The following is a 24,592-nucleotide window of genomic DNA, read 5'->3' on the forward strand; positions in this document are numbered from 1 at the left end:
TTCGCCGTGATTCTTAGCAAAATGTCCAAGTCAAACGTTGGGTGCTAAAACACTTGCTGACGGACTGAACACATGCTGCTCACCATTTCCTAGAGAAGACACTATTTGGATGTCGATGTTGTACAAGTTTACAGCTCCATACAGCGTTATCTGCTCTCCATGGGGCAAACGTTAGTGCTAAAACACTTGCTAACTGACTGAACACATGCTGCTCACCATTTCCTAGAGAAGACACTATTTGGATGTCGATTTTGTACAAGTTTACAGCTGCATACAGCGTTATCTGAACTCCATAGGTCCCATCTCGCGCCATATGAGTTAAATAGTCGTCCTAGCAAGCGAACTCATCATCTGCGAAATGTTCCAAAAGAGGGAGAGGCCATCGCTATCGCACAGATTACTTTTTAGGTACGTTACAATTTCCTTCCTCTTGGTTTTAGCTCGGCATACCCCCAAAAAGGTGGTCCCTCAGAGAGGAAGCCAGCTTCCCCGCACCAGATCCTTTCGTCCTTTCAAATTCTACAACCACTACTTTGTTCACCTCCTGTGATTTCAACATTTGACACCCCTCGTAATAAAGAGCTTTATCACCATGGTCTTCTTTGACTGATATCCTTTCGCCGGCTCTCCAGTATCGCATAGCAGCTACACACATTGCTCTCGTCCGTTCCTTCACTGGTGGTTGCGCCTTCCATCAACAAGGTCGAGCAGGGCCTCATACACATCGAATCAATATCTTACAACATTCGATGTAGATGTCAAAGAAAACTGCCGGAAATATTTCACAGGCTTGTGAAATAATTTTCGCACTTATTACTATTTTTATCATCACTAATCAAAACTTGTAAAGATGAAACAATTTTTAGTGTAACAGAAAAATCCGAGCCCCAGATGGGACTCACGGAGGGTCGTGGGTTCAAGTCCCATCCGGGGCTCGGATTTTTCTAATCAAAACTTCGTTGCTAAATGAACTCAAGAATTTTTTCAAAATCAGCTCAACCAATCAATAGAATGTTAATGGGCAAATCTTTGCGCGAGTTTTTGGGGACCAGGCGTCATTTACAGCCTTTAACAGAAACAACCATTTTTAATGTGCTTGTCAGCAGCTTCTTTTCATTTACACCTGTTAATTGTAAGTCACTGAGTATATAATCTGATGCAGACCCATGCTGTACCTTTTACGTTTGTCGGATTTGTTGTATACATTTCAAGAATACAATTGTCCCCAATAGGTGGTTTGCTCGTTACGTCGTTGCCGCCATGTTAATCGACTTAAACAATAGACATCTCATTAGCTCCATTTGTTCGTCTACCAGCATTTGTTCCTTTCACCATTGTTACCTGTGTCTCTGGAGTTTGGTTGCAAACCAACTATTATGTTCTCTTGGGGAGAAAAATTATCTTGTCTCTTTTCATATAATCGCGAAAATATTCGAGAATTTGAAAACAATAACTCTCTAGAGAGCTGTCCCAAGGTCCGAACTGGGTAACAAAATGTGCATGCCAACAAGGTTTAGACAAGAAAGGAAAAGCGAAAAATGTGTGTCCAGGCCTGCGAATTGTCTGACCTACAAGTCTGCAGACTCCCTTGTCCAAGTTTGTAATTTAGTTTATGACTTGTACCTCCATCACTGATCACACAAGCATAGCGCTATCGCATTTTTCCAAAATCTTTTGTACTTACGAGTCTGAGCCAGAGATATATGGAGGTATTGGTCAGTGTACTCATTGTTTTACCAGCTGTTATTTGATGCCGTCAGATGCGAGCCCGCAATGTGACATGAGTACTGGTCAGAGGAGTTGTGGTGCAACAGCTGTTACTTTAACACCTCAAAGTGGATGTCCACCATAATCACAATACACTAGCGCAGTCAATTAACTGCATTGGAGGTTTATTACATTTAGGACCAAATGTTATTACATTTAGGACTTTATTGCATTTCAGATCAGATGTTATTACATTTAGAATTTATTACATTTTAGGAAAGCTAGTACATGTAAGACTTTAACAGAGCCCGCGTTGCTATGCCCACGTGAAAGCCCGCTTTGCTTTATCTTCTTTCACCTTCACATGCTCGAAGGACGAATACTGAGAAATATTTATGGTCAGAGGCTAACGGAGACAAAACAGAGTTTCGGTTCGCTTTCCATAGCAAAGCCATGTGGAATGATATTTTTACGGCAACAAGCAATGCCTGAATAATTTTGATTTTGTTTCTGACGAAGGAGAGGCAGTAAGCATAGTATTAACTTGCGAGCAGGCCTTAATTTTTGTTTGTTTGTTTTTTCGTTTTGTTGTTGTTGTTGTTGTCGTTTGGGTCTTATTATTAGCGCCACGAGAGGTACGTTTCTCTCGCGGGGAGATTGGACACGAGTCGGGGAGAGGTTTGCTAGGGGCTTGCTGAAGGCCTCAAGTTTTCCCGCGGTAGAATCTGGTGAATGTGTCTGTCTTTTGTTTTATCTTTTTTTTTTTTGTTTCTTTTAATGACTTTTTATACTGTTTCTTTGTCTGTTTGCTTTTTTTTAACAATAGATTTCTTCAAAGGACAAAATTAAAAACGCTGATCTCTGACTCCTTTTCAAGCACCCACGAACAGGATTTTAAAATGTAACGCATCCTTACTAAATAACGTAATTTCAGGAAGCTAGAATAAGTTAGGAGCACGTTTTAATTATACACACATTGTAAATTAATTCTGAAAAACCCCTTGGGGAGAATTAATAAAGTATTGTGTTTTATTGTATTGTTTACATGAGTTGCAAACTGCAATAGCTAGAAAGGCCACTTTTCGGTCGATTGAACTACCTTTTGTAAGTATTTGCTTTCCATATTAATGAGATATTTTCTGTTTCTATCCATGCTCGCATTCGCATTAACCACGTTCCTTGTTATAATTCAAGTAATTGATTACTTGTTACCAAACACAATTTCTAGTGTCTAAGACTCGCAAATGTTCTAACTGAATTTTGGAGTCCTCTAAGATGCATGTATATAGAAGACACACTAAGTGTCAAAAACAATTTAAATAATAAAAACGCACTCGACTACTGAACAGACGAACGGCAACGTTTAGTAACGATCGTATTGCTTCTTGAAAATTTGTCATATTATAACGTAGCTGTATACGTTGTGAAGAAAGTTAACTTTTATTGATGTCTGCAAGCATTGTGATTTGTTACTAATTCTAAGGATCGAGAACAGGCTTTTCCTCCTGAAGTACTTTCAATTTCTACCCAGTGTTTGTACTCTGATACGTTATATATAGGCCATACTTTCGCTTCTCAAGAATTGTATGCAGTACAGATATTTTACTATTTTCAACATTGTTAATCGAGACGTTGATGTCTTTTCATTGCAGAATTTTGTTAAGCAGAATCCCTAGAGTGATATATTATAATTACTCGTCTGGCACCGGGCAGCACACCTTATATCTGTCAGTACGAAAAGGTTTTTACGACATCTTAGGATCCCGAATGCAAAAATGGGCTCATAGTACTTTTCATATGTTTTGTGTAAAAAATTTTTTCGGACGGTTGTAGGCCGATGATTTTCGAAACAAATCTTCTAGGGATGATAGGCTACGAATTTTTTTAAAGCTGTGGTACTTTTGCTGTGCGTCCTTCTTTGTTATTGTTTAAAGGTAAAGATAAGGAATCTTAAACAGTAAGTATGAGTGACAGCGAGTATGAGCAACAATGAGCTTATCTCCAATTTATTCAATATGCATTCTCTTTGTCCTCAGGAATCCTCTAGAATCGATTGATGAAGCAATCAAACTCCCCTCTAACGAATTAACGCGGATTTTTACATATTTTCTAAATGGACTTGGATTCAGAAAAACGACTGACAATGACCATGCCATATTCCTGCCTTGTCCCTTGGGAACTTTAACGACCATTTTAAAAACAAATACGGAAATCTGCGTAGACTGTCCACCAGGTATGTTACACTCGATCGCAAACAGCTTTATTCAGACGGCGAAAGCCCCGCACTTTGAAATGCCTGGAAAACTAGCGCGCAATAATGAAATTTAAATCATTTCAGTGTCATCTGAGGTAAACGATATTCTTATCTTCTGTGTTACTGTGTTGGACGAACCGGCTTTCTGTCTGATTATAACTTAAACTAAACTGTCTAAATGGTACTGTTTCGTTTGTAACTGTAATTGATATTAGTCGAATAATCAACGAAATCTCCTTTGAACAAAAGCAAACTCACTGAGTCGATCGCATAAGATCAGATTATTAAACTCGGAGCAATATAACATTTAATATCACGTTTATCAGGATGTGCCACATGGAACTTGAATATCCAGACTAACCCGGCTTTTAACAACAAGATCGTAATACCATCTTAGAAGGTCATCCTACTTAATTTTTTTATACTTTTTTTTTGTTTAGGTGGATTTTACTCTGACAGCCTCGCTTTCGTGGCGGAAAGCTGCATGAAATGTCCAAATGGGTCCTTCGTTGCATTCGACAAAAAACCGGGAAAATCAGTTTCAGATTGTAAGACGTGTCCTGAGGGTAAGTAGGTACAATGGATATGCTTATAGGATTGATCCATTTAAGTCTTATGTCTAGCGTTGAGAATTTGAAATGAGATTCCTGTAGCCTTCTAGTGGTTGACAACGTCTCTTTGGTCAAAATGTTGACAGTTTTGAAATATGAATCGGAAAATGAGTCTCGGAAGCCCTTTCTATATTTATTATCCCAGAAAATGTTTTTGTTTTTTGTTTGATTTTTCTTTTTCGCGAGCTCCTTACAATGGGCTGAGCTAAGGCCGCCTTTATCAAATGAATAGTACACTACCTGCCAAACTAACTTCAGTCTCTAGAAGATGTGGGGAAAATGTGGGGTAAGAAAATCAGTTAGAAAACAAAAACCTAACCTTTAAAGCTGTGGAGAGAGCGTGGAAAAAAAGTGGAAGAAGGCAAATACCTTGAACTTTAAAGCATGACCACGTGGTCTACAAAGCATAGCAGCTCAAATGAGTACATGATTTATTTGCGCTGCGCTTTTAAGTCCTATACCAGGGTTTTGAGCAATCGGAACTTAATCGAAAACTTTATCACCACAAAGCGACTTGTTTCCTTGTTAGGGACCGAAACTGACTATTTTGCTTGCTATCGAGCCTGTCCATGCTTGGAAGGTCATTACCGAACCCATTTATTTGAGGGATGTCAGGAATGTGGCAGAAATGGACTTGTGTGCCGAGAAGAATATGCCTCTTTGAAACCTGGTTATTGGTGGAAGTGGCGTAACGACTCTTACAAACGTCATTATCAAGATTTTATAAAAAATCTCAAGGCACCTCTACCAGCATTAGATGAGGATTCCGTGAAGTATCCTCATGCAATTCCAACGCCGTACAGATGCCAAGTACCAGAGTCTTGTAAAGGTGGATTAGACTCCCTATGTGCGGATGGATACGAAGGGCCAATTTGTGCCGTTTGCAGCTCTGGATACTACAAGCAATTCCACGCTTGCAAAAAATGCCCATCGAAATCGTGGATCGCGGGACAGCTGTCTCTTGTTGCTGTCATTTTATTGGTGACATTTTCTCTGTTGGCATGGAAAAGGAAAAGAAGGCTTGCAATGGATCGTGATCTCGATGTTATGGACAAGTTCTTATCCAAACTTAAGATCTTGATAGGATTTTACCAAGTCACTCATGGCTTGCTGGACGTCTTTTCTTACATTAACTGGCCAGATTCGTTAAAATTTGTTGCAAAGTACTCAGGAATACTACAGATAAATTTGCTCCAGATAGCACCTGTCCACTGCCTTTTTCCAGGATTGCATATGAATGCATTTGGAGACTTGTTTGTGATCTTGTCACTGAATGCAATTGCCATTGCCGCCTCTGGTTTGATCTATGGTATTCGCAAGAGGATTATCTTTGGTAATAAAGGCTTAGAGGACGAGGAAAAATCAGCCAAAACCTCACAAATGAAAGAAGTTCTGTACAAAAATCTCTTTTTCGTTTTATATGTGGGTTACTTGAGTACGTTTTCCAAGACAGCCAGTGTTCTGCCGCTTGCTTGCCGTAAACTCTGCAATGACAAGAATGAAGAGTTGTGCAACGAATATCTTAAAGCAGACTACAGCGTAAACTGCCAAGGTCCAACATATAACCACTTGCTGATTGCAGCTTACGTTTCCACCGTGTATCTATTTTCCTTACTTGCTGCTTCATTCATCACCCTTTGGAGGCACCAGCGAGCAGTACTAACCACAGTAGATGGTGATGGTTCAGGTGTAGGCAACGAAATGGTTGAAGGTCTACGTTTTCTCTTCGAAAATTACAAACAACCTACCTGGTATTGGGAACTGGTTGAAATGTCACGGAAAGTAATTCTTACATCTGGCCTTATTCTCGTGGGTCAACAGAGCAGATCCTACATTGGTCTGGCCTGGGTCGTGGCTGGTATGTATGGAATTTATTTCTCCTGGATGAAACCCATACAGGACCCTTTCGAGAACAGATTAATGACGACCTCTCTCGCCGTTACAGTTGTTAACTTGGGTATCGGTGCTGTGAGCAGAATTCCAGCAGAGAATATATCGGGCGCAGTGGATAAACACATGGATGCCATTGCAATGAAGATACTGATTCTTGGAGCAAATACTCTCGTGATTGGACTTCTCGTGGGTGAGTACTAGTATTATATATTTGTAAAATAGTTGGCACGCATGAAAGATTTGAATCCTTATATCTCTCACCTTCTTCCAGCTTGTTCATGATAAGTAAATGCACCTATTAAAGCTAATCAAAGATTACATTTACCACTGTTATTTTCTCTAAGCTCGCCCTCGGCTTAGTATTAGTATCTCAGTAAAAAACAAGAGGGACCTTAAGCAAACCACGGCGGCGACGGCAACGACGACGTGCCGGAAAAACAAAAGATCTTATTGGCATAACAATAGCTGAGCACGAGCGTTTTAAAACTTCGTAGATTTCTTATCCGTCCTTTGCAGATCAAAACAACGTGAAATCATCAAATGTTGCGTCGTCTGCGAACGGAAAGCGCGACGGCAAATTATTTTGATTTCCATTTGGAACTCAACGCTACTGCGAGACGTTATGCTAAAGCCTGAAGTGTGGCGCCGTATGAGACGGAAAATACATGCGGCCATTTTCGAAATTCTAATTAAAAGTAGAAATTAATTTTTTAATCAACGTCTTCCTTGGCGTTGCCGTCCTGACTGCCTAAGGTCCCTATTAGCTGGAAGAGTGTAACATTTTTGCTTCTGGAAATGCCCGCTTTTTGATACTGAATAGGAAAGCGACCATTAAGTGACACTAAGCTTTTCTCTTCATGTTAGTAAATAATATTTTTTGATTATTTTCATTTATTCCCCAGTCCAATATTTGTTATACGTATATCAATACATTAAAGAGTGGCGCAAGAACCCACAGTGGTCCTTCTCGTGCTGTTTGGCTTTGCTTCTTCCCTTGAATGAGTTACAGGGCGACATTCGTGGTTTTGTTGGAAAAAACTTGCTTAAAACACAGCTTCAGACAGGTATGATTGGAAAAACTTCTATTGCAGCCTGTGCAAAGGAAAGTGGAGCCATGAGTTTCTCTCTGTCCCAAGAAGACCGTGGAGGCAACGACGCGAATACAACACAATCACTGGAGCAAACTTCGAACGTAAAAAAAATCCGCAAGCACCGCCGAGTAGCAAAGTGTGACCGCGAGACACAAACAGGGGCCATTTTCCCGCGATGTTTGGCTCCTTCCGGGTTTTTTGAATCAACAAACGTCTCTGTGAGTGCAACGAAATGTTTTGATAAATTTGAGAATTTGAATTTTTTCTGACGATCGAGAGCTGGCCGCCGCTTGTCAAAATGGTCCATCTTTTACCTTGACGTGCAATCATTTCTTTCTTTCACAAAGAAACGTCAAAGCGCCACCGGCAAACATGAATAATGGCGGGAAAAACAAGGTCACTTGGTCCTCTTTGCCGTTCACGTTTCGCGTAAATACCGTCTGCTAAATCTCTCTATTATCAATATATGTAGCGCAGGTAGATCCGTCGGTCGGTCAGTTCGTCTGTCCCTCTCTTCATCTTCCCCATTCATTGAGCTATACACCCCACCATTTACTTGCTCTGTTGATCTATTTATTTATTATTTATTTGGCGTGCATTTCTAAATAATGAACGGAACAATACCTACTGTTTCTTTTTACTCTCCTCGATATCATTCCTAATGTACTCTGAGGTCATGTGACTGGGATATTGCAGATGATTCTATACTTCTTCCCTTTCAGTTAAACACGGCCCTCTGAACATCAGCTCGCCATCGGCTGAACCAGAGAGTGTTCCATCAGCAAAATGGAATGAAGAATATAATAATTGTTTATAGGAATACAGTGGTCAATAAATCAATGCGTTTCAATGTTACAGTTGTAATGATTGCCCTCTGAGGGCGGTAAAACGTTACGTAGTAGTCATGACGTGCTTCAATTATCGTAGGCTGGCTAATCGGGATCATTCAACGTTGCTGTCCCTTTTAAATTTTTCGGCCATTTTCATTTCTACATCTTAGAAAGTTACGCCCAGAAAGTACGGCACTCACTTCTGATGCAGTCTTTGGTTAATTTTGATTACTAAATAGGAGGTGTACTGTATATCACACTCGCTTAGTGGCTGCATCGTGAGAACAATATGCTTAGACAGTTGAGATGAGACAGTATCTGTCAAGTTAGCATTAGTAAACCGGTAAATTAATTAAATAAATTAATGACATGTAAATAAATTAATGACATGTATCTCCTGCACCAATATCTACTATTTTAAACTGCATTCGAATATTAGAGGAAAAAACAAAAGTTAACACTAACATGCATATTTCAATAATTTGTCTTCTACAAATGTTAAAACTCGTTGTTCTTTACTGTTAAGTAAACTTATCTTTTGCGAAAACGTATCTGAGAGGAATGAAAACAGCCAGGTGGATAAAAGCTATGAAACTGCGAACAGAGAGTTTTTCATGCATTTCAAGAAACTTGAGGCTAAGAAAGGTCGTTAGTAATATAATGTCCATTACTACGTTAAGCTTTTTGTAATTATAATGTTTGTGAAGCTACGTCAACTATCTCATTTGTGAGTTAAAATAAAATAGGCGTTACAAAAATAGGAAATTTTGAGCAGTTGTGGTCAGTTTTTTTCCAGAACTACCAACCAGGCGATTATCTGGAAACCAAACCGAAGGCCCTTACATCTCAATCATGTTGTATTAGGATACCTGACATAGGAAACCAAAGTATCTAAGACAAAATGAAGACGAGTGTTGATGATTCAGTGAAGGAATCCATTTCCTCTGCATGAACAAGAGACATTAAATAGAAGCAAAGTATCAGTCATCAACTTCTGAAGCACAAATATAACTTAGGATCAATGTCCCTGGTGCCGCCGGCCATAGCACTATAGGCAAGATAGACTTATTTACACTATACATCCTCCATGATGGTGCAATAATAGAAGAGGTCTTTATGTGCTCTTGGCCACGAGGTCGCTGCTTAGTTTCGAAGATCGAAAAAACTATCAACGTTCCGTACAAGCTATCGTTTTATCTTTAATTCCATGATGCCTCCTCGTAACCTAGCCCACTCACTCACCGCTTGAGAGAATATGCACGGTTAACTATACTTTAAAAGAACGCTGTTTACCCTTTAGACCTCTATATAAGAACAAACTCCGTTATACTGTCCACTTGGTTCACATCAACAGTCCAAGAAAAGTATAAAATGATGTTCTGTTTCGAACCCAACGAAACCAATCTACCCTGGAATCACAAAACGATCCTCGAATGCGTAATAATTATACATGCGTTACATTTTCGTCTTGCGTGACAGACTATACATCAACTTATCACATGACCTGTTTTGGCTCCTCGGCATCACGAGGCAGTCGAGGCTACATCGCAGCTTACGAGTCCTTTCTCTCTTTCTACCTACAAAACTGTTCACAGCTAAAAAGTTAGACGAGAAGATCAACGCGAGGATGCCGATATTGAGAAGCAAGTATCCAGACCTGCAGATCCCTGATAACATATCATGGCCGGATTTCGTGTTCTCGAAGTTTGACAAATATGGAGACAGGGCAGCTATTGTAAGTATTCTTTCTTTGTTGAATAATTACATTTCTTAATTTCTGGGTTTCGTGATTTCATATTTCAAAAGTAGATTTTCGGTTACATGCAAGCAAAAAATCTGGTGAACGAGTGTGGCTCGAAGTACAGCGTAAATGTGATCGAGTATTGTGACATATCATGTACCCTGTCAATATTTTGCTATTTCTGAGCCATTTTATGAACGCTTGCATCGCCTTTTCCCACCACAAGCGGACTGGGACCATCGGAAGAGGATAAATCGGATACCCTCGCAAATATTTGTTGATTTTATCGTACGGTACGTTTGTACAGGCTCCAGTCTGGAGTCTGTCGCAATCTGAAGTAAGGAGTCTAGGCTTGTTTCTCGGCCGGAGAAATCAAAAGCGGCTGGTTACGGACCTCACAAGTTTGCGGAGAAATTAATCTCAAATTTCATCGATTTATGTGAGATCTTATCCTTTGCCGTGAACCACAACGGAATTTTTTTTTCTTGTAGCATCAAACATATTTAGGACAAGAGAAAGCGTCAATTTCTTGGGCAGACTCGATGCACGCTCAAGCGTATCTACAGCTGGTTGTTTTAGCTGTCACGCCATCTTGGTCTGAAACATAAGACCCGAGAAGCCAGAAATTTTGAAACATTGTAGATTAGTGAAGTTGGTTTGATGGAATGGGTCTGATGGTTTTTTCGCTGATGAAATATCTGCCATAATGAGACAGGGAAGGATTTATTAACTTGCTGCAATTTAGCATATATTTACCCATACACAAAATTTATATTCAATTCAGCGGCTTAACCGATTGTCACACAATACAATCATATTTTTCGACACACGTCAAAGTTCTCTTGCCGCCATTTAAATTGCGTGCGAGGTAAAAGTAAAAACGAGGAATAGATCTTCCAAACTGCAAAGCCCACAACTCTGAGAACTTTCCCAAACTATTGTAGGCGAAATCTGGATATACCTTGATTGTGGATCAGTTGGGTTTGACGACAGCAATGAAAATCTAATAATACCAAATCAGTCTATTTTTAGTTAGTTACCGTTACAAAGTTTCTTTGTTACTTACCAGGGTTTTTAGTTTTCCTTTTTTAGGTCTTATTCAAATCTAATCTACTCTGTTAGACACCTTCTGGCTTCAGACTAACTGAAGTACAAGCTGTAGGCATGAAGAGGGCACCTTCAAATCAAGAGATTATCACCCGAATTTTGTACCCAGATTGTACGTGTAACTAAAACTGAAACGTCCCACCGCCTGGCCGCGAAAGGTCTGAACCAAGGTTTACCCCTCTACCTCCCTTCACTCACTACTCCCTCTCCATTCCCCCCTTCAGGGTTCATCATTCAGACAACCCATTTAGATCAGGGTTGAGGTCATACTTGAGGATCTTAGGGGAAAGAGAAGCCCTGGAAGCTAGGGTACAGCAGCGTAACCCATAACAAGTCAAAGATCTTTTCTTTTCTTTTTCTTTTCTTTTTCTTTTCTTTTTCTTTTCTTTTTCTTTTCTTTTTCTTTTCTTTTTCTTTTTCTTTTCTTTTTCTTTTCTTTTTCTCTTCTTTTTCTTTTCGTTTCTCTTTTCCTTTTCTTTTCTTTTTCTTTTCTTTTCTCTTTCTTTTCTTTTTCTTTTCTTTTTCTTTTCTTTTTCTTTTCTTTTTCATTTCTTTTCTTTGCTAATTACTTGCTTAACTCTTTAAATTTGAATTTGATCAAGTTTTTGTCTCTCCTCTGTCAGGTTGACGGAGAGTCAGGAAGATCGCTCTCGTTCAATGAAATCAAAGACCTCACCCATCGATTTAGTTCTGCTCTGGCCAGAAGAGGATTTCAGAAGGGCGATGTGATGGCCATTTATCTTCCGAATGTGATTGAATACCCGATCATTTTCCATGGTGTGGCACGGCTCGGTGGTGTGAACACCACAGTCAACAAGTCATTATACTAACGACCAGTTCAAGAACTACATAAGTCTCGAAGCATACAACCGAGTGGTCTCTGGTTTTGTAGCGTCCATGAAGGGAAGAATTGTTTCTGATAAGTATGTAGTCGTCGCCAAAGTCCGACATTCACAACGTATGAATGATCCTCTCGTCGATATACAGGAAAAGATGGAAGAGTTTTCTCCGCTCATTGCCTGGGCTGTAAGGCAGGTCTTGCTGAATCGTGCTTACACGTTGCCAGTGTTTTATTTTATATCGAATGTTGGACTCGAATCAACGGAAAGTTGGCTTGTACGCAAGTAAAATGCTCATGGCTTCTTCCAACTTATGTAAGTAAGTAATGTTACATATGCAAGGGCAAAAGAAATTTATTTTTCTTCAGCTAAAAAGTTGAAAGAAAAACTTGACAATAACATTGAATCTTCTGATGGATTCTACAATCAAACTCGACTGACTGTTGGAGCCGCAGCGAACAAGAACACGAAACGTAGCGTTTCAGCGGAGGATGTGTCGGAATTTTATAAAAAGCTGGATCGGTGTGAAACAAAGGCTTCAATATTAAGTTTAATCGACCCATATGCTGATCAGTTTATTACAAAAAGCAGAAACATCCCAGTCCTAACAGATCTTTACGAGTCAAGTAATTTAGAACTAAAAAAAACCTCGAGCTTTTACGGAAATGTTTAGAAGTTAAGATAAACATTTCAGACGAAGAAATCGACAGCATCGAAGAAGACACGCGTACTCAAGCTAAAGGTGCAGGATTTTTTAGGCATTGCGCAGGCAGAATTGGAGCCTCTGTCTGTGGTGCTGTGCTCCATGGAAATCTCGCTCAACCTTCTCAAATTCGTATTCAGTCTATCTGGTATCCGCATCTGTTTAAAATAGACAACAAGGCAACAAAACATGGATGTAATTACGAGGAACAAGCTATCAGAACTTATGAACACCGTATGAAATCGCTACATACTAATTTTCAAATTAAGAGATGTGGGATTTTCATAAACAAAGACTTTCCTTTTATACATGCTACACCAGATTTTTTGTTATCGTGTGATTGTTGTGGATTGGGCTGCGGTGAAGTTAAAAGTCCCATTTCTGTCACAAATGGTGACTTCCAAGAATATAGCCTGAAAGCAAGCTCTTTCCTCGAAAATGTGAATGGGGTATTAAAGTTGAAGAAATCCCATAACTATTACTATCAAGTACAGCAGCAGCTGTTTACATTCTTTGATCGAAAATATGGTGAGTTTGTTTTTGCCATTGATTCTGATGGGAATTCACATGTTTTGTGTGACAGAGTCAACCCTGACCCAGGGCACTCATTGCAGTGTTATGAAAAAGGTGGATTTTTTTTCATTGGTCTTTTAGTTCACTTGATCAGCAGCTAAATAATTTTAGAAAGCACTAAAATTTCCTTTGAAAACTAGCTAATCAAATGGTACTATTGATGGGCAAAACTTTACAAGGGCTGAACAAACTCTTAGAATGCGATCAATTATGGGTTCCTGGTTCTCTGTGGGACCATTCGGGTCACAACTCAGGAATTTAGTGGGGAATGTACCTTCTAATATAGTGTATTTCCTTCGTAGCAAACCTATTACTCGCTCCACGTGGATCCTAACATTGGCTATGCCTCTTGAACGCTCTACATCTACTGGGTCTAGTTGAGCTTTTCCTTTGGTGAATGCAGGAATCACTAGCTCTCCTTGCTTTAACCCAACACTCTCAGAAATTGTAAATCCTCTATCTGCCATTACAGTATCTCCTGGGATTCCGCAGTTCTCGGTTAAAAATTTATCTGAGGTTCTTCCTCCCCAAGCCTCAGAAACAAAAGAGACAGTTCCTTGGGGTGTAATTCCAATAAGAATCTTAACAGTGTTATGATTCTTATGTGAAGAAAAGGTCTGAGCTCTGGCCATAAGATTTGTTGGTTTCTCAATAAAAAACCTCAAAACAATCAATTATCACAGTTACCTTACGACCAAAGGTATATTGAAAACACATGGGCATAGTTTTCCATAGCTGTTCCCTTTCTGGCCAATAAATGAAGCAAGACAACCTCGAGTCCATTGCATGTATCCATGAGGTGAATATTCTTGACACACTTGTTAAGGACACCTCAAAACGGTATGCCAAATCTTGAAAAGGTACATTTAACCGTAGCTTCATGAAGACTAGGATAAATTCTTGAAAGCTGTTCAAATTGGTTAAATTGGATCGTCGTGATACGTGCGGACTTACATGTTCGAAAACTACCATTAGTAATTCAAATGAAGACAATCCGGTGTAAAAGCGAACTTTATCTTGAGAATGGAAGAAGTCCTTGTCTGGAGCATGATACACAGAGTTCTTAAACAAATAATCGAATTCTAGTGTCTGAATTCCTCTATTTCTCCTCCCCTCTGAAACTACTTCAAAGTCCTCAGTTGAAGTAGAACAATCAACCATGTTGTGGACGACCGTTCGAGTTCCCTTCTCTGTCTCGTTGTCGTCAAAATATTCATAGCTTGTACTGCCACAAGCCTCGTCAGAACGAGGGTCTGAGCTTGAAACATCGTTAGTAGAGGCGCTAGCAGAGGCAAAATCTATGTTTTGTACAGCGAGACCACTTTGTTCCAGCTCTTTTTTCTTCTTAGCTGCTTCGATTTGCTGACGCTCGATGTTTCTCTTCCTACGCTCTTTGGCCCTTTCGGCCCTCAAACTCACTTCTTTGTGAAGGTGTAGTCTGATCGTCCGGGTGAGTGTAGTCCTGAGAAGGACTGTTGTCGGTGGCAGTGACTGACGTTTCGACAACCTGTGCGGAAGTCATCATCAGAGTCAAGTGAGTGATTGTTGTCAGTAGAATGTTCTTATTCCAGTTCGTGTGAAATGATCGGTTGGTTTTGCCGTGATGTTATTGGCTGTAAGACTCAAGTGACGTAAGTCGTTCGTGATTGGTCTGTTTCGGTCTGTCGGTAAAGCTAGGTTGTTCTTTTTCGGTCGTTTGTGATGTTTATGTCGTGAATGAGTCGTTTGTATGGGGCGGGTAGTTGTTGACATCTGTTTAGGGGAGTCTGTTCTAAGTTAGTAAACCAGCTTTCCAGAGTCAGTCGTTGAAAATAGTCAGTGCTGTAGGTTAGGCATTGCGCAGAGTCCCAGTCAATGTTGTGGTTGGTAAGTCGATGGTGTTCAGCAATGTGATTGCTGACATCACCTTTCCTCGTCGCCCGTCTGTGTTCAGTCAGTCTTGTTGTGAGGTTTCTGCCAGTCTCACCGATGTAGGAGGCTTGGCAGTCGGAACAATTGATCTTATAAATCGTTCCCTGTCTGTTCCTCGGTTCGTCTTTGTCTTTAACGTTGGTTAGTAACTGACGTAGTGTGGTGATGGGTTTGTGGGCGACGCGGATATTGAAGGGTAGTAAGATGCGCGAGATGTTTTCAGACATACCTTTTATGTACGGTATGGTTGCTGTAGTCGTAGGGGTTGCGGTGTCGTTTGTTTCGTTAGTGGTAGTGGGTCGGTGAGTGTTTCGTCGGATGAAGTCGTTGTTGTAGTTGTTCTTCGTAAAAACACGGTGAAGGTATTTGTTCTCGTCGGATAAGCTGTCTGTCGAGTCACATACTAGTTGTGCGCGTCGTGTTAGAGTTCTGATAGTTGTGGCTTTGTGTGATGTAGGGTTGTAGGATGACTCGTCTAGTAATCTGTCGGTGTGTGTCGGTTTCCTGTAAACTGTCGTTCGTAATGAGTTGTCGTTGTGGCTTACCAGGCAGTCTAGAAAAGGAAGTTTGCCATTTTCTTCGACTTCTCTGGTAAACTGTATGTCAGTGTTTTGTTTGTTAAGGTGGTTGTGGAATGCGTCAATTTCGTCGTGTCGAACGGCGGACTACACTCACCCGGACGATCAGACTACACCTTCACATGTTACCCCCGGGTTCAAACCATTTACTGCATCACTTCTTTGTGTTCACTGACTGTATGTTGCTTCGCTTGTTGTTTTCCAAGGTTTAGAGTTGGCACCCAGTCGATGTGATATATATCCCAGGAGGTGGCAGCTTTTCCAGTGACAAAATGTAACCCACATACTCGTTCACTATCGAGGATCCTCTTCGTCTCTGTATCCCCTCGACTGATTGCCGAAATCCAGCGCCTTCTTCTCTCTCTCGTGAGCTCTTCGTGCTCTTCTCCTTGATTCGATACAATCTTGGGTATTGTATGAAAGCTAAGACGATTTTTTTCGGCTTTTAGAAGTACGCCCAACCACTATTTTTTTTTAAAGGTGAATTTGGCGCCTCTTGTCCCTCCACTGGTGCTATTTTTATCCAAACATCCCATGGTAGACAAATATGACTTGTCAAGTCTGCAAGTCATAACCTCTGGGGCCGCGCCTCTAGGTGGAGACCTGGAAGTGAATGTTGCAAAGAGAATACCAAGTGTGCTAATGGTTCGTCAAGGTAAGTATTCTGTTTTTTCTTCTTAAATTTTCTTCAATTTGATCGGCCCATGCTTGAACCGACAACAAACATATTGATGTTACGATAAATCGCTCCCGATCCTTGAAGCGACGAGAAAGCTTGTATTTGAAGCCTGCAAAGGTACAAATATCGTGTCTTTTCGTGTGTTGTTTTAGTTTCTTGGAGGGAATCGTGTGATGGTTTTCAGCAGAGAAATCTCCGGTAACTGTTCATATATTGATTTCAGGCGATTGACCGAGTTGAGACAGCTCGAATGCACCTTATTGGTTCTTAATTTGGCGGGTCTTCAATTTCGCGTTTTCCGCGATTGTAAAAAAATCGGGAAACTAAGAGTCGTGAATACAAATGATCGTCAACGTGTTATAAAAACAACAATTGCATGCTAGGAAATGAATGGACAAAATACACAAATTCTGAACCGTTCTTATTCGTAAGTTCTACTTTGTATCTTCTGTTTTTAAATGAAGTTAATTTGTAAAGATTTCGCTTATAAAAATATAGTTGAGAACTTTTGAATTGCGAAATTGAATGCCCCTTTTTAATATTATGCCTACTGAAATCGCGAAAATAGAACTCCGCGAAATACCATCTCACCAAATGCGAATAACATAGCCTTTTTTCAGTCATCTAAGTAGTCTCGTAAATTCTTGCTTTCAGCTTCCAAACGATCGACAGCATTAACCGCCTTAAAACAACCGACTCCGCCGAAAGTTACTCTTTATCGTGTGGAGATCAGTGTCTTATAAATTACTGTGAGATTTCTATCTGATTTTTTGGTCTCTTTGCTAGGTTATGGAATGACAGAACTGACCTGCGCATCCCATGGTCTGGGGTCAAGGGAAAAAATAAAGTTGGCTCCATCGGACGTCTGCTACCAAATATGGAATGTAAGGTAAGTGGTCACTGGTCCAGAATGACTTGGAATGTGATTGGATAATTGTAATAACTATTTACTAGTCAACAACTGTTCACCGAGGTGGAGGTGGCTAATGGCAGATATTTACCGAGCCACGAAGCGGCGAGGCAAATATCCACCGCTTGTCACTGAGGTGAACAGTTGTTTTAGTACAAATTAAAACAGTGATATATTATAAGATTATTATTATACGATATATTATATCATTATTATTAGTGATATATTATAGCATTAAAAGATGATTTTATCTCATTATTCCTGCAACCATTACAATATTTTCGGGCGCAAATCCCGCGCGCGTTGCTCGGAGGTGAATAGCAAAGGATTTTGGGAGTTTCGGTATAGCCAATCAGTGCGCGCCTTCAGCGCTATCCACTGTTTTCTTTATACTTATAATAAATATGATGTTCATTCCTTAGGTTATTTATCCTGGAACTGGCAAGATTCTTGGACCAAACCAAGACGGAGAGATATGCATTAAAGGACCAATTGTAATGAAAGGTATCGAAGCTCTCAACGTCTATATTTTTCAATTAACAAGGTAATTTCTCAAAAAAGAAACGAAAACTTTGAGTTTAAATTTACAAGACATGTTTCGACATTCTTATGTCATCTTCAGTTGCAAATGAGCATTTAACGGTTGTACATTTGAATTTATATTAAGGTGCGTTACAAATTACGTGTCAGGTCTTACTTTACATTTCAATATTAAATACGCGAAAAATGTAAATAGCGCGCGCTTGACTAGATCAGAATGTTATTTCGATTGAAACTTCAAGCGCCCTTTTGGTAAATTAAAACTGTGATTACAAGGTTTACATTTTATCGCTCGAAACGTCAGCTTTTGTAATCGATACGGTGGCCAATTTACCATTTCAACTTTGTTGATATATCCAAATTATTTCATTATCCCCACCGACGCAGCCCCAAACAGTTTCTTTAGAAACTATCAGCCTTTATTCATTCACATCTTCTCAGTTCCATTAACAACTGAAAACCAAAAAAATCTTTTAGGTTATTTGAATAACCCAGAGGCCACTGCGAGGACAATTGACGCAGATGGCTGGCTTCACACAGGAGACATTGGACATTATGACGAGGATGAATATTTCTTTATTGTTGATCGACTAAAGGAACTTATTAAGTACAAAGGATTCCAGGTATTTTGAATTTTGATCTTTGCAACTGTTTTGCCGTGCAGAATTTTTAAACGTATATGAAATGAATTTCCCTTCACTTGCCTTTGCAGACTATCTCGACACTCATTGACGTATTTATTATGCCTGGTGCTAGAATTTCCCTTGGTGGTCCTCCTTACTTCTTAATCAGCGGTGTTCTCGGGAAAGATACCATGTCACAATATAGCTGTCAAACATTGGGCATGCGCGAAGGGGATCTAGTCTGGTCTGTCGCGCGCCAAATTTTAAAAGAGAATTTAAAAGAACAAACTTCCGAGGTTGTCTTGCGAAATAAGCGAAGGAAAATTTGAACACAAGTTGACCCTTGCTCACCATAGAGTCTCCAGTAGCTCAGTGGTTAGAGCATCCGACTAGATCACGGAGTGTCGTGGGTTCAAGTCCCATCTGGGGCTCGGATTTTTTCTATTACACTAAAAATTGTTTCATCTTTACATGTTCACTTTGGAGATTGGTTGGCCGCATCTTGATATGCCTTAATGTGACAGCGTGATGCTGTTAGTGAGTTTTTCACAGGTGCTTACCAATACTTGGCTGTGTAGCCGCGCGATGCGGTTCCAGTCGAGGCCCACAAGTTGACCCTTGCTCTCCATAGAGTCTCCAGTAGCTCAGTGGTTAGAGCATCCGACTAGATCACGGAGGGTCGTGGGTTCAAGTCCCATCTGGGGCTCGGATTTTTCCTATTACACTAAAAATTGTGAAAATTTGAACGTACATAGAAATCTGTGAAAGAAAATAAAAGTACAGAAAAGGGAAATTCGACACTTCTTGAACTCAAAGCTTATTCAAGAACGTGTATCCGGTTGATTTATCTTGCTGTTTTGAGCTTTACAAAGAAAGTTGCATCCTGTGACTTACTAGCTTGTGTGGTCTGTTGTCTGTAACTCTTGATATTGTATGACACCTTGATTCCGATTGCCAGATTACAGGCCGCCTATTAATTCATTACAATGCTTTTACAAGTGCGACGATTGACCGCTGTGTTCAACGTTGCTTAAAGCGAGCCTTGCAATATGTTTTTTTTTAATTCCCTTTAAGGTTCCGCCGGCGGAGCTCGAAGCATTATTACTTTCCCACCCAAAAGTCAACGACGTGGCAGTCATCGGCATTCCCGATCTTGTGTCGGGTGAGCTTCCGAAAGCGTTCGTGGTTCGTCGTGGAGACGTAACGTCGGAAGAACTAAAGCAATTCGTGGCGAGTAAAGTTCCGCCAGAGAAGAAACTCAGGGGCGGGGTGGAGTTTGTAGAAACAATTCCTAAGTCGGCCAGTGGAAAAATACTTCGACGCCTGCTCAGAAAGCAAGAGCAACAGAAGAGTCACCTTTGATTACCTGAGTTTAGCGCACTTTTTTTTTTTTTTTTTTTAGCGCACTTTTATCAGTAAGACTTATTGATGAGGTGGCCTCGGAGAGAGGGCCAGATAAACGAATTTGATTGACTGCCCAGAGCGGGAATACCCGCTTTGTCCCGCTCAATGAAATTTTTCGTTGTGATCTTTATCCATATGATAAATTATATAATCATTTTCCATTTTTTTTTTAAAGTTCACTTTGTCTACGTGAATTTGTCCAATCTATAATCATCTCGACCGCAACCTTGTTCCCGGAGTCTCTCATCTTCCCGCCCTCTCTCGTTCCAGGGGGCGAGAAGATGAGAGACCCTGGGAACGAGGTTGATCTCGACAGATAGTGGTTAGTCAGTGACACGGATATCCTTTGTCCCATTGCCCTCCTAAAAAGGGTTGATGTACGTCCTTTCTATATTATAATTCTTGCAAAATAAAGAAAAATATTTGTATAGTCATCCGTTTTCCCAGAAGAGCTTAATATAGCAGCGGCAAGTAATCCTCAGAGTAGGCCTTTATAGATTATGCTAGTAAAAGTAGCATGCTTTTTTGACGAAATTATGCTAAAATTATGCTCTTTTTTCCAAATTATGCCCCCTTTTTTTTTAATTATGCTCTTTGGAAAAGTTGGAAATAAGTCCAAAAAATACATTTTTAATTAGAAGCCGTTGGTCTACAAGAAAGAAACGTAACAAATCCACAATGAAATTCAATTAAACATGTGGTTCAAGTTAACATGCACACTAGTACATATACTATACATGGCATACAATGTGACTTCCGGTTCCGGTGCACCCCAGACCCGGGCTCAGACCGTTTCAGACGCCGCTCAGTGATTCACAGTGAACTACAAATGCTACTACTTGAACTCAAACTTAAAACATCGAATAACGTCACCGAGTGCTTCGGAGTAGAGATGGACAATGGTCAAATTGTAGCATCAAAAATGATCCGAAAATCATCAAAATATGCGAATTATGCTAGCATTGTTACTTGGCAGAAATTAATCCAGTTTGCTCAAATTATGCCAAAATTATGCTAGCATAATCTATAAAGGCCTACCTGAGAGACGTATTGGCATGGCGGGAAAGGAAGCTTGAAGCACAGTAGAGGTCAGTAGATCGTCAGTTATTCTCAGAACATACCTTTGCAATCAAAGTTATTACATACATTTATAACCAGTCTCTACAAACTGGAGTTATCCCAGATGACCTTAAAGTAGCGCTTATCACTCCAGTGTATAAGGCAAATAATAAGGAAGAAATTTCAAACTATAGACCAATCTCAGTCCTTCCTTGTTTTAGTAAAATTCTAGAGAAAGTTATGTATAAAAGATTATTGAGATATTTAGAAAATCACAACACGTTAGTCCAGAACCAATATGGTTTTCGAAAAAACATTCAACAAACTTAGCCGCTATAGAGCTTACAACAAAGATATTACAAGCGATAGACAACAATGAATACATAATTGGAGTATTTTTAGATCTTACAAAGGCATTCCATACAGTAAACCATAAAATATTACTTGAAAAACTAGAGCATTACGGAATAAGAGGAATTGTCTTAGAGTGGTTCAAAAATTACCTCTCAAACAGAAAACAGATAGTTAAACTCGAGTCACAGAAATCAGAAAGTTTAACAATTAAGTGTGGTGTGCCTCAGGGATCTGTTTTGGGGCCTCTTCTTTTCCCTATATACATAAATGATATTGTAAGGTGCTCAGAAATACTATCGGTTGCAGATGGTACAAATCTATTTCTCTGTTGCGTTACCGAAATCGCAACGGACTGGACGCTAATTTACGCCCATCGAGCTCACGTGATTTACACGTAGCACGTTTTTTCTTTTCGTCTTGACAGTTCGCAATACATGGTTTACTAAGGTGTTTTGATAAGATTGAGGGCCTTTGTTTCAACTGGAAGTGTGTACGTTTCTGACTTTATATCTATGTACCTGACAAGGTTGGACAAATGTAAGTACTTTTGATTTCGTTACCCCTTTTCTGGTTTTTTCGGCACAAAGAGATTTGTTTCTGATGTTCTTTAAATTTGCAATTGCAGCTTCAGATTATCGTCTTATTGTTTTCAATAAAATACTGAAAATCAAAGCCTTGTCGATTATTTCCTTGGAGACGAAGGTCTTTTGTATAATTCCTCAACGGATCATTAAATATTCAATTTAACACCTCTGTTAGCATTCCATCCAATGGAAATGAGCCACGGATTCCTGAGAGAATTTCATGGTACAACAGCAATCAAACAACAATCTCTGAACAGAACAGCGCGCAAGATATGAAATCCTTGAAGGGTTTCGCTCACAGGTTCAATGCTCAAGCTGATACTGTCATCTCCGCTCGTTGTTTCAAAGTCACCCATCCATCGCTCTTGAATTCAAGCGAATTGAGCCAAATAGCAGCGCGTACAATGTTCCAAAAAGAATGCTGACCAACGTTATGTCTTGTCTCTAACACCAAAAGTCATCGAAGTTGCTGAGTTTGCTGGTCGACTTGACATCGATTTATTATGCATTTCTGAGACATGGCAAAAAGAGCACGTCGCGGACAGCGTTGTTGAGATTCCAAATTATTCAATCATTCGTCGAGATAGACAAGGTGTCCAACATGGTAGTGTTTGCCTGTACGTTAAAGACACTTACAGCAAACTCTGTGTACTTAAAGACCTCATCTGTTGCGCCGATCACGAAATCTTATGGGTCCTCCTTAGACCCAAACGCCTTCCACGAGGGTTCTCTTGCATTGTTTTGGCTATTGTTTACCATCCTCCTGCCCCAGCGACTACAAATAACGGTAACATCCGAGATCACCTTTTCAACTCTCCCTCCTTGGCCGAATCCAAGTACCAAAACTGTGCTCTTATTGTTTGCGGAGACTTTAATCGCCCTGATATTCAGCCCATACTCAATCATTTTCGCCTGAAGCAAATTGTCAAAGTTACAACCAGGAAAAGCGCAATCCTTGATCTCATGCTAACCAACCTTTATGTATTCTATGATAATCCCTCGTCCTATCCACCGTTTGGCTTGTCTGATCGCAATACAGTCCTATGTTCTCCAAAGACAAAGAAGAAGACAGAGAAGACAACGAAATTCATTTTTAAACGCGATCTGCGTCCCAGCCATAAAGCTGAGCCCGGTCGCTATCTTGCTAGCATCGATTAGCATGTACTCTTTTGCGGACCCAATAACTGTGAGGAATACCTCCAGGCATTCCAATCTGTTGTTTGTACTGGTTTAAACCTTCTAATGCCCCCAAAAAGACTTCGAATAAACACCACGGATGCCCCTTGGATGACGAGTTAACTAAAGTTACTAATCTCTAAAAGACGAGCCTTTCACGATCACGGCCCTCAGTCAATTCTGTAGAAGATTTATAGAAATGACGTAAACCGAAGGCGGAAAAATTGCAAAGCGATCTTCTACGAATCCAAAGTCATGGAATGAAAGAAAAGGACCCTAAAGCTTGGTGGAAGGAGGTAAAAAGGCTTAGCGGAGCACAAAAATCAACAAGTAACCTGCTTCCTCTTCTGGACATTGAACAGATAGAAGGTTTAACCATGTGCGAGATGGCTAACTGTGTAAACCAAGCGTTATTGAAGCCCCTGGAAGGGTATCGTTTACCAGGAAAGATTCCAAAGCTTCCTCTCGAAGACCAGAACCCACAATTCCTATCTACTACAGAGTACGGTGTCTTTAGGAGTCTTTTAAATCTTAATGCGGCGAAAGCAGGTGGACCCGATGGCATTCCGAATTGGATTATTTGAAACCAGCTGTGTTGATTCAACTGGATCCTGCCCAGTTTGGCGCAATACCAAAGTCCTCAACAACCTTTGCCTTAATAGAGACGCTCCACGAATGGTCTAAAGGGACTGACGGGACTGGCTCAACAGAAAGGGTACTTATGTTTGATTATAAGAAGGCATTTAACTTGATCGATCATGGTATACTCGTCAATAAGTTATGCCAACTCGACATTGTACCTAGCGTCATCAACTGGATAATTGATTTCCTGTCAGACCGTTGTCAGAGAATGACGGATGTCTGATGGATGTGTATCGGAATGGGGCTCCGTTCCATCCGGTGTCCCGCAGGGTACCAAATTAGGTCCCTGGCTTTTCTTGATTATGATAGACGATTTAGCGATCACTGACGCCTCCCTATGGAAATTCGTCGACGACACGACGGCCTCCGAAGTTGTGAAGAAAGGGCACCCCAGTGGAGCTCAAAATACCCCGAAACAAGTAATAGGGTGGTCGAAGAAAAACAGACTTATATTAAACACAGACAAATGCAAAGAACTGCGAATTGGTTTCTCCTCAATTCCAAGAGATTTCAATCCAGTTTCAATAGATGGTAAACACATGAAATTGGTTAAACAAGCTAAACTCTTGGGTGTTACCATCTCCGAAGATTTTAAATGGAACGCTCACTTAACTGAGATCACCAAGAGAGCCGCAAAGAGAATCTATTTCCTTGTTCAGCTAAAACGAGCTCATGTTCCACCAAAAGACCTTTGCCTCTTTTATACGGCATGTAAACGATCCATAATCGATTACGCAGCACAAGTTTTTCATTACTCTCTCCCTGAATACCTCCACCAATAAC

At 40.3% G+C, this 24,592-nt stretch overlaps 3 protein-coding genes and 1 pseudogene across 3 annotated transcripts; 3 read left to right on the forward strand and 1 right to left on the reverse strand.

The window, feature by feature from the left end:
* Positions 1-4,361: 4,361 nt before the first annotated feature.
* LOC148728267 (uncharacterized) lies at positions 4,362-9,803 on the forward strand. Its single transcript, XM_088724732.1, has 4 exons — positions 4,362-4,527; positions 5,102-6,655; positions 7,368-7,774; positions 8,279-9,803. The coding sequence occupies exons 1-4, from the start codon at positions 4,446-4,448 to the stop codon at positions 8,294-8,296; spliced, it is 2,061 nt and encodes a 686-aa protein (XP_088580858.1). The 5' UTR covers positions 4,362-4,445; the 3' UTR covers positions 8,297-9,803.
* A 74-nt stretch (positions 9,804-9,877) lies between these two features.
* Positions 9,878-13,304, forward strand: LOC148728268 (uncharacterized). Its single transcript, XM_088724728.1, has 2 exons — positions 9,878-10,121; positions 11,858-13,304. The coding sequence occupies exons 1-2, from the start codon at positions 10,014-10,016 to the stop codon at positions 12,062-12,064; spliced, it is 315 nt and encodes a 104-aa protein (XP_088580854.1). The 5' UTR covers positions 9,878-10,013; the 3' UTR covers positions 12,065-13,304.
* LOC148728269 (uncharacterized) lies at positions 12,412-14,510 on the reverse strand (annotated as a pseudogene).
* Positions 14,511-16,349: 1,839 nt separating this feature from the next.
* Positions 16,350-20,428, forward strand: LOC148728270 (uncharacterized). The gene is made up of 5 exons (XM_088724726.1): positions 16,350-16,493; positions 17,304-17,406; positions 17,850-17,931; positions 18,445-18,590; positions 19,665-20,428. Exons 2-5 carry the CDS (start codon positions 17,395-17,397, stop codon positions 19,950-19,952), a joined length of 528 nt encoding a protein of 175 aa, XP_088580852.1. The 5' UTR covers positions 16,350-16,493; positions 17,304-17,394; the 3' UTR covers positions 19,953-20,428.
* Positions 20,429-24,592: the final 4,164 nt, after the last annotated feature.

This window comes from Stylophora pistillata, chromosome 6, assembly GCF_964205215.1.
Source record: "Stylophora pistillata chromosome 6, jaStyPist1.2, whole genome shotgun sequence".
Classification (NCBI taxonomy): domain Eukaryota; kingdom Metazoa; phylum Cnidaria; class Anthozoa; order Scleractinia; family Pocilloporidae; genus Stylophora; species Stylophora pistillata.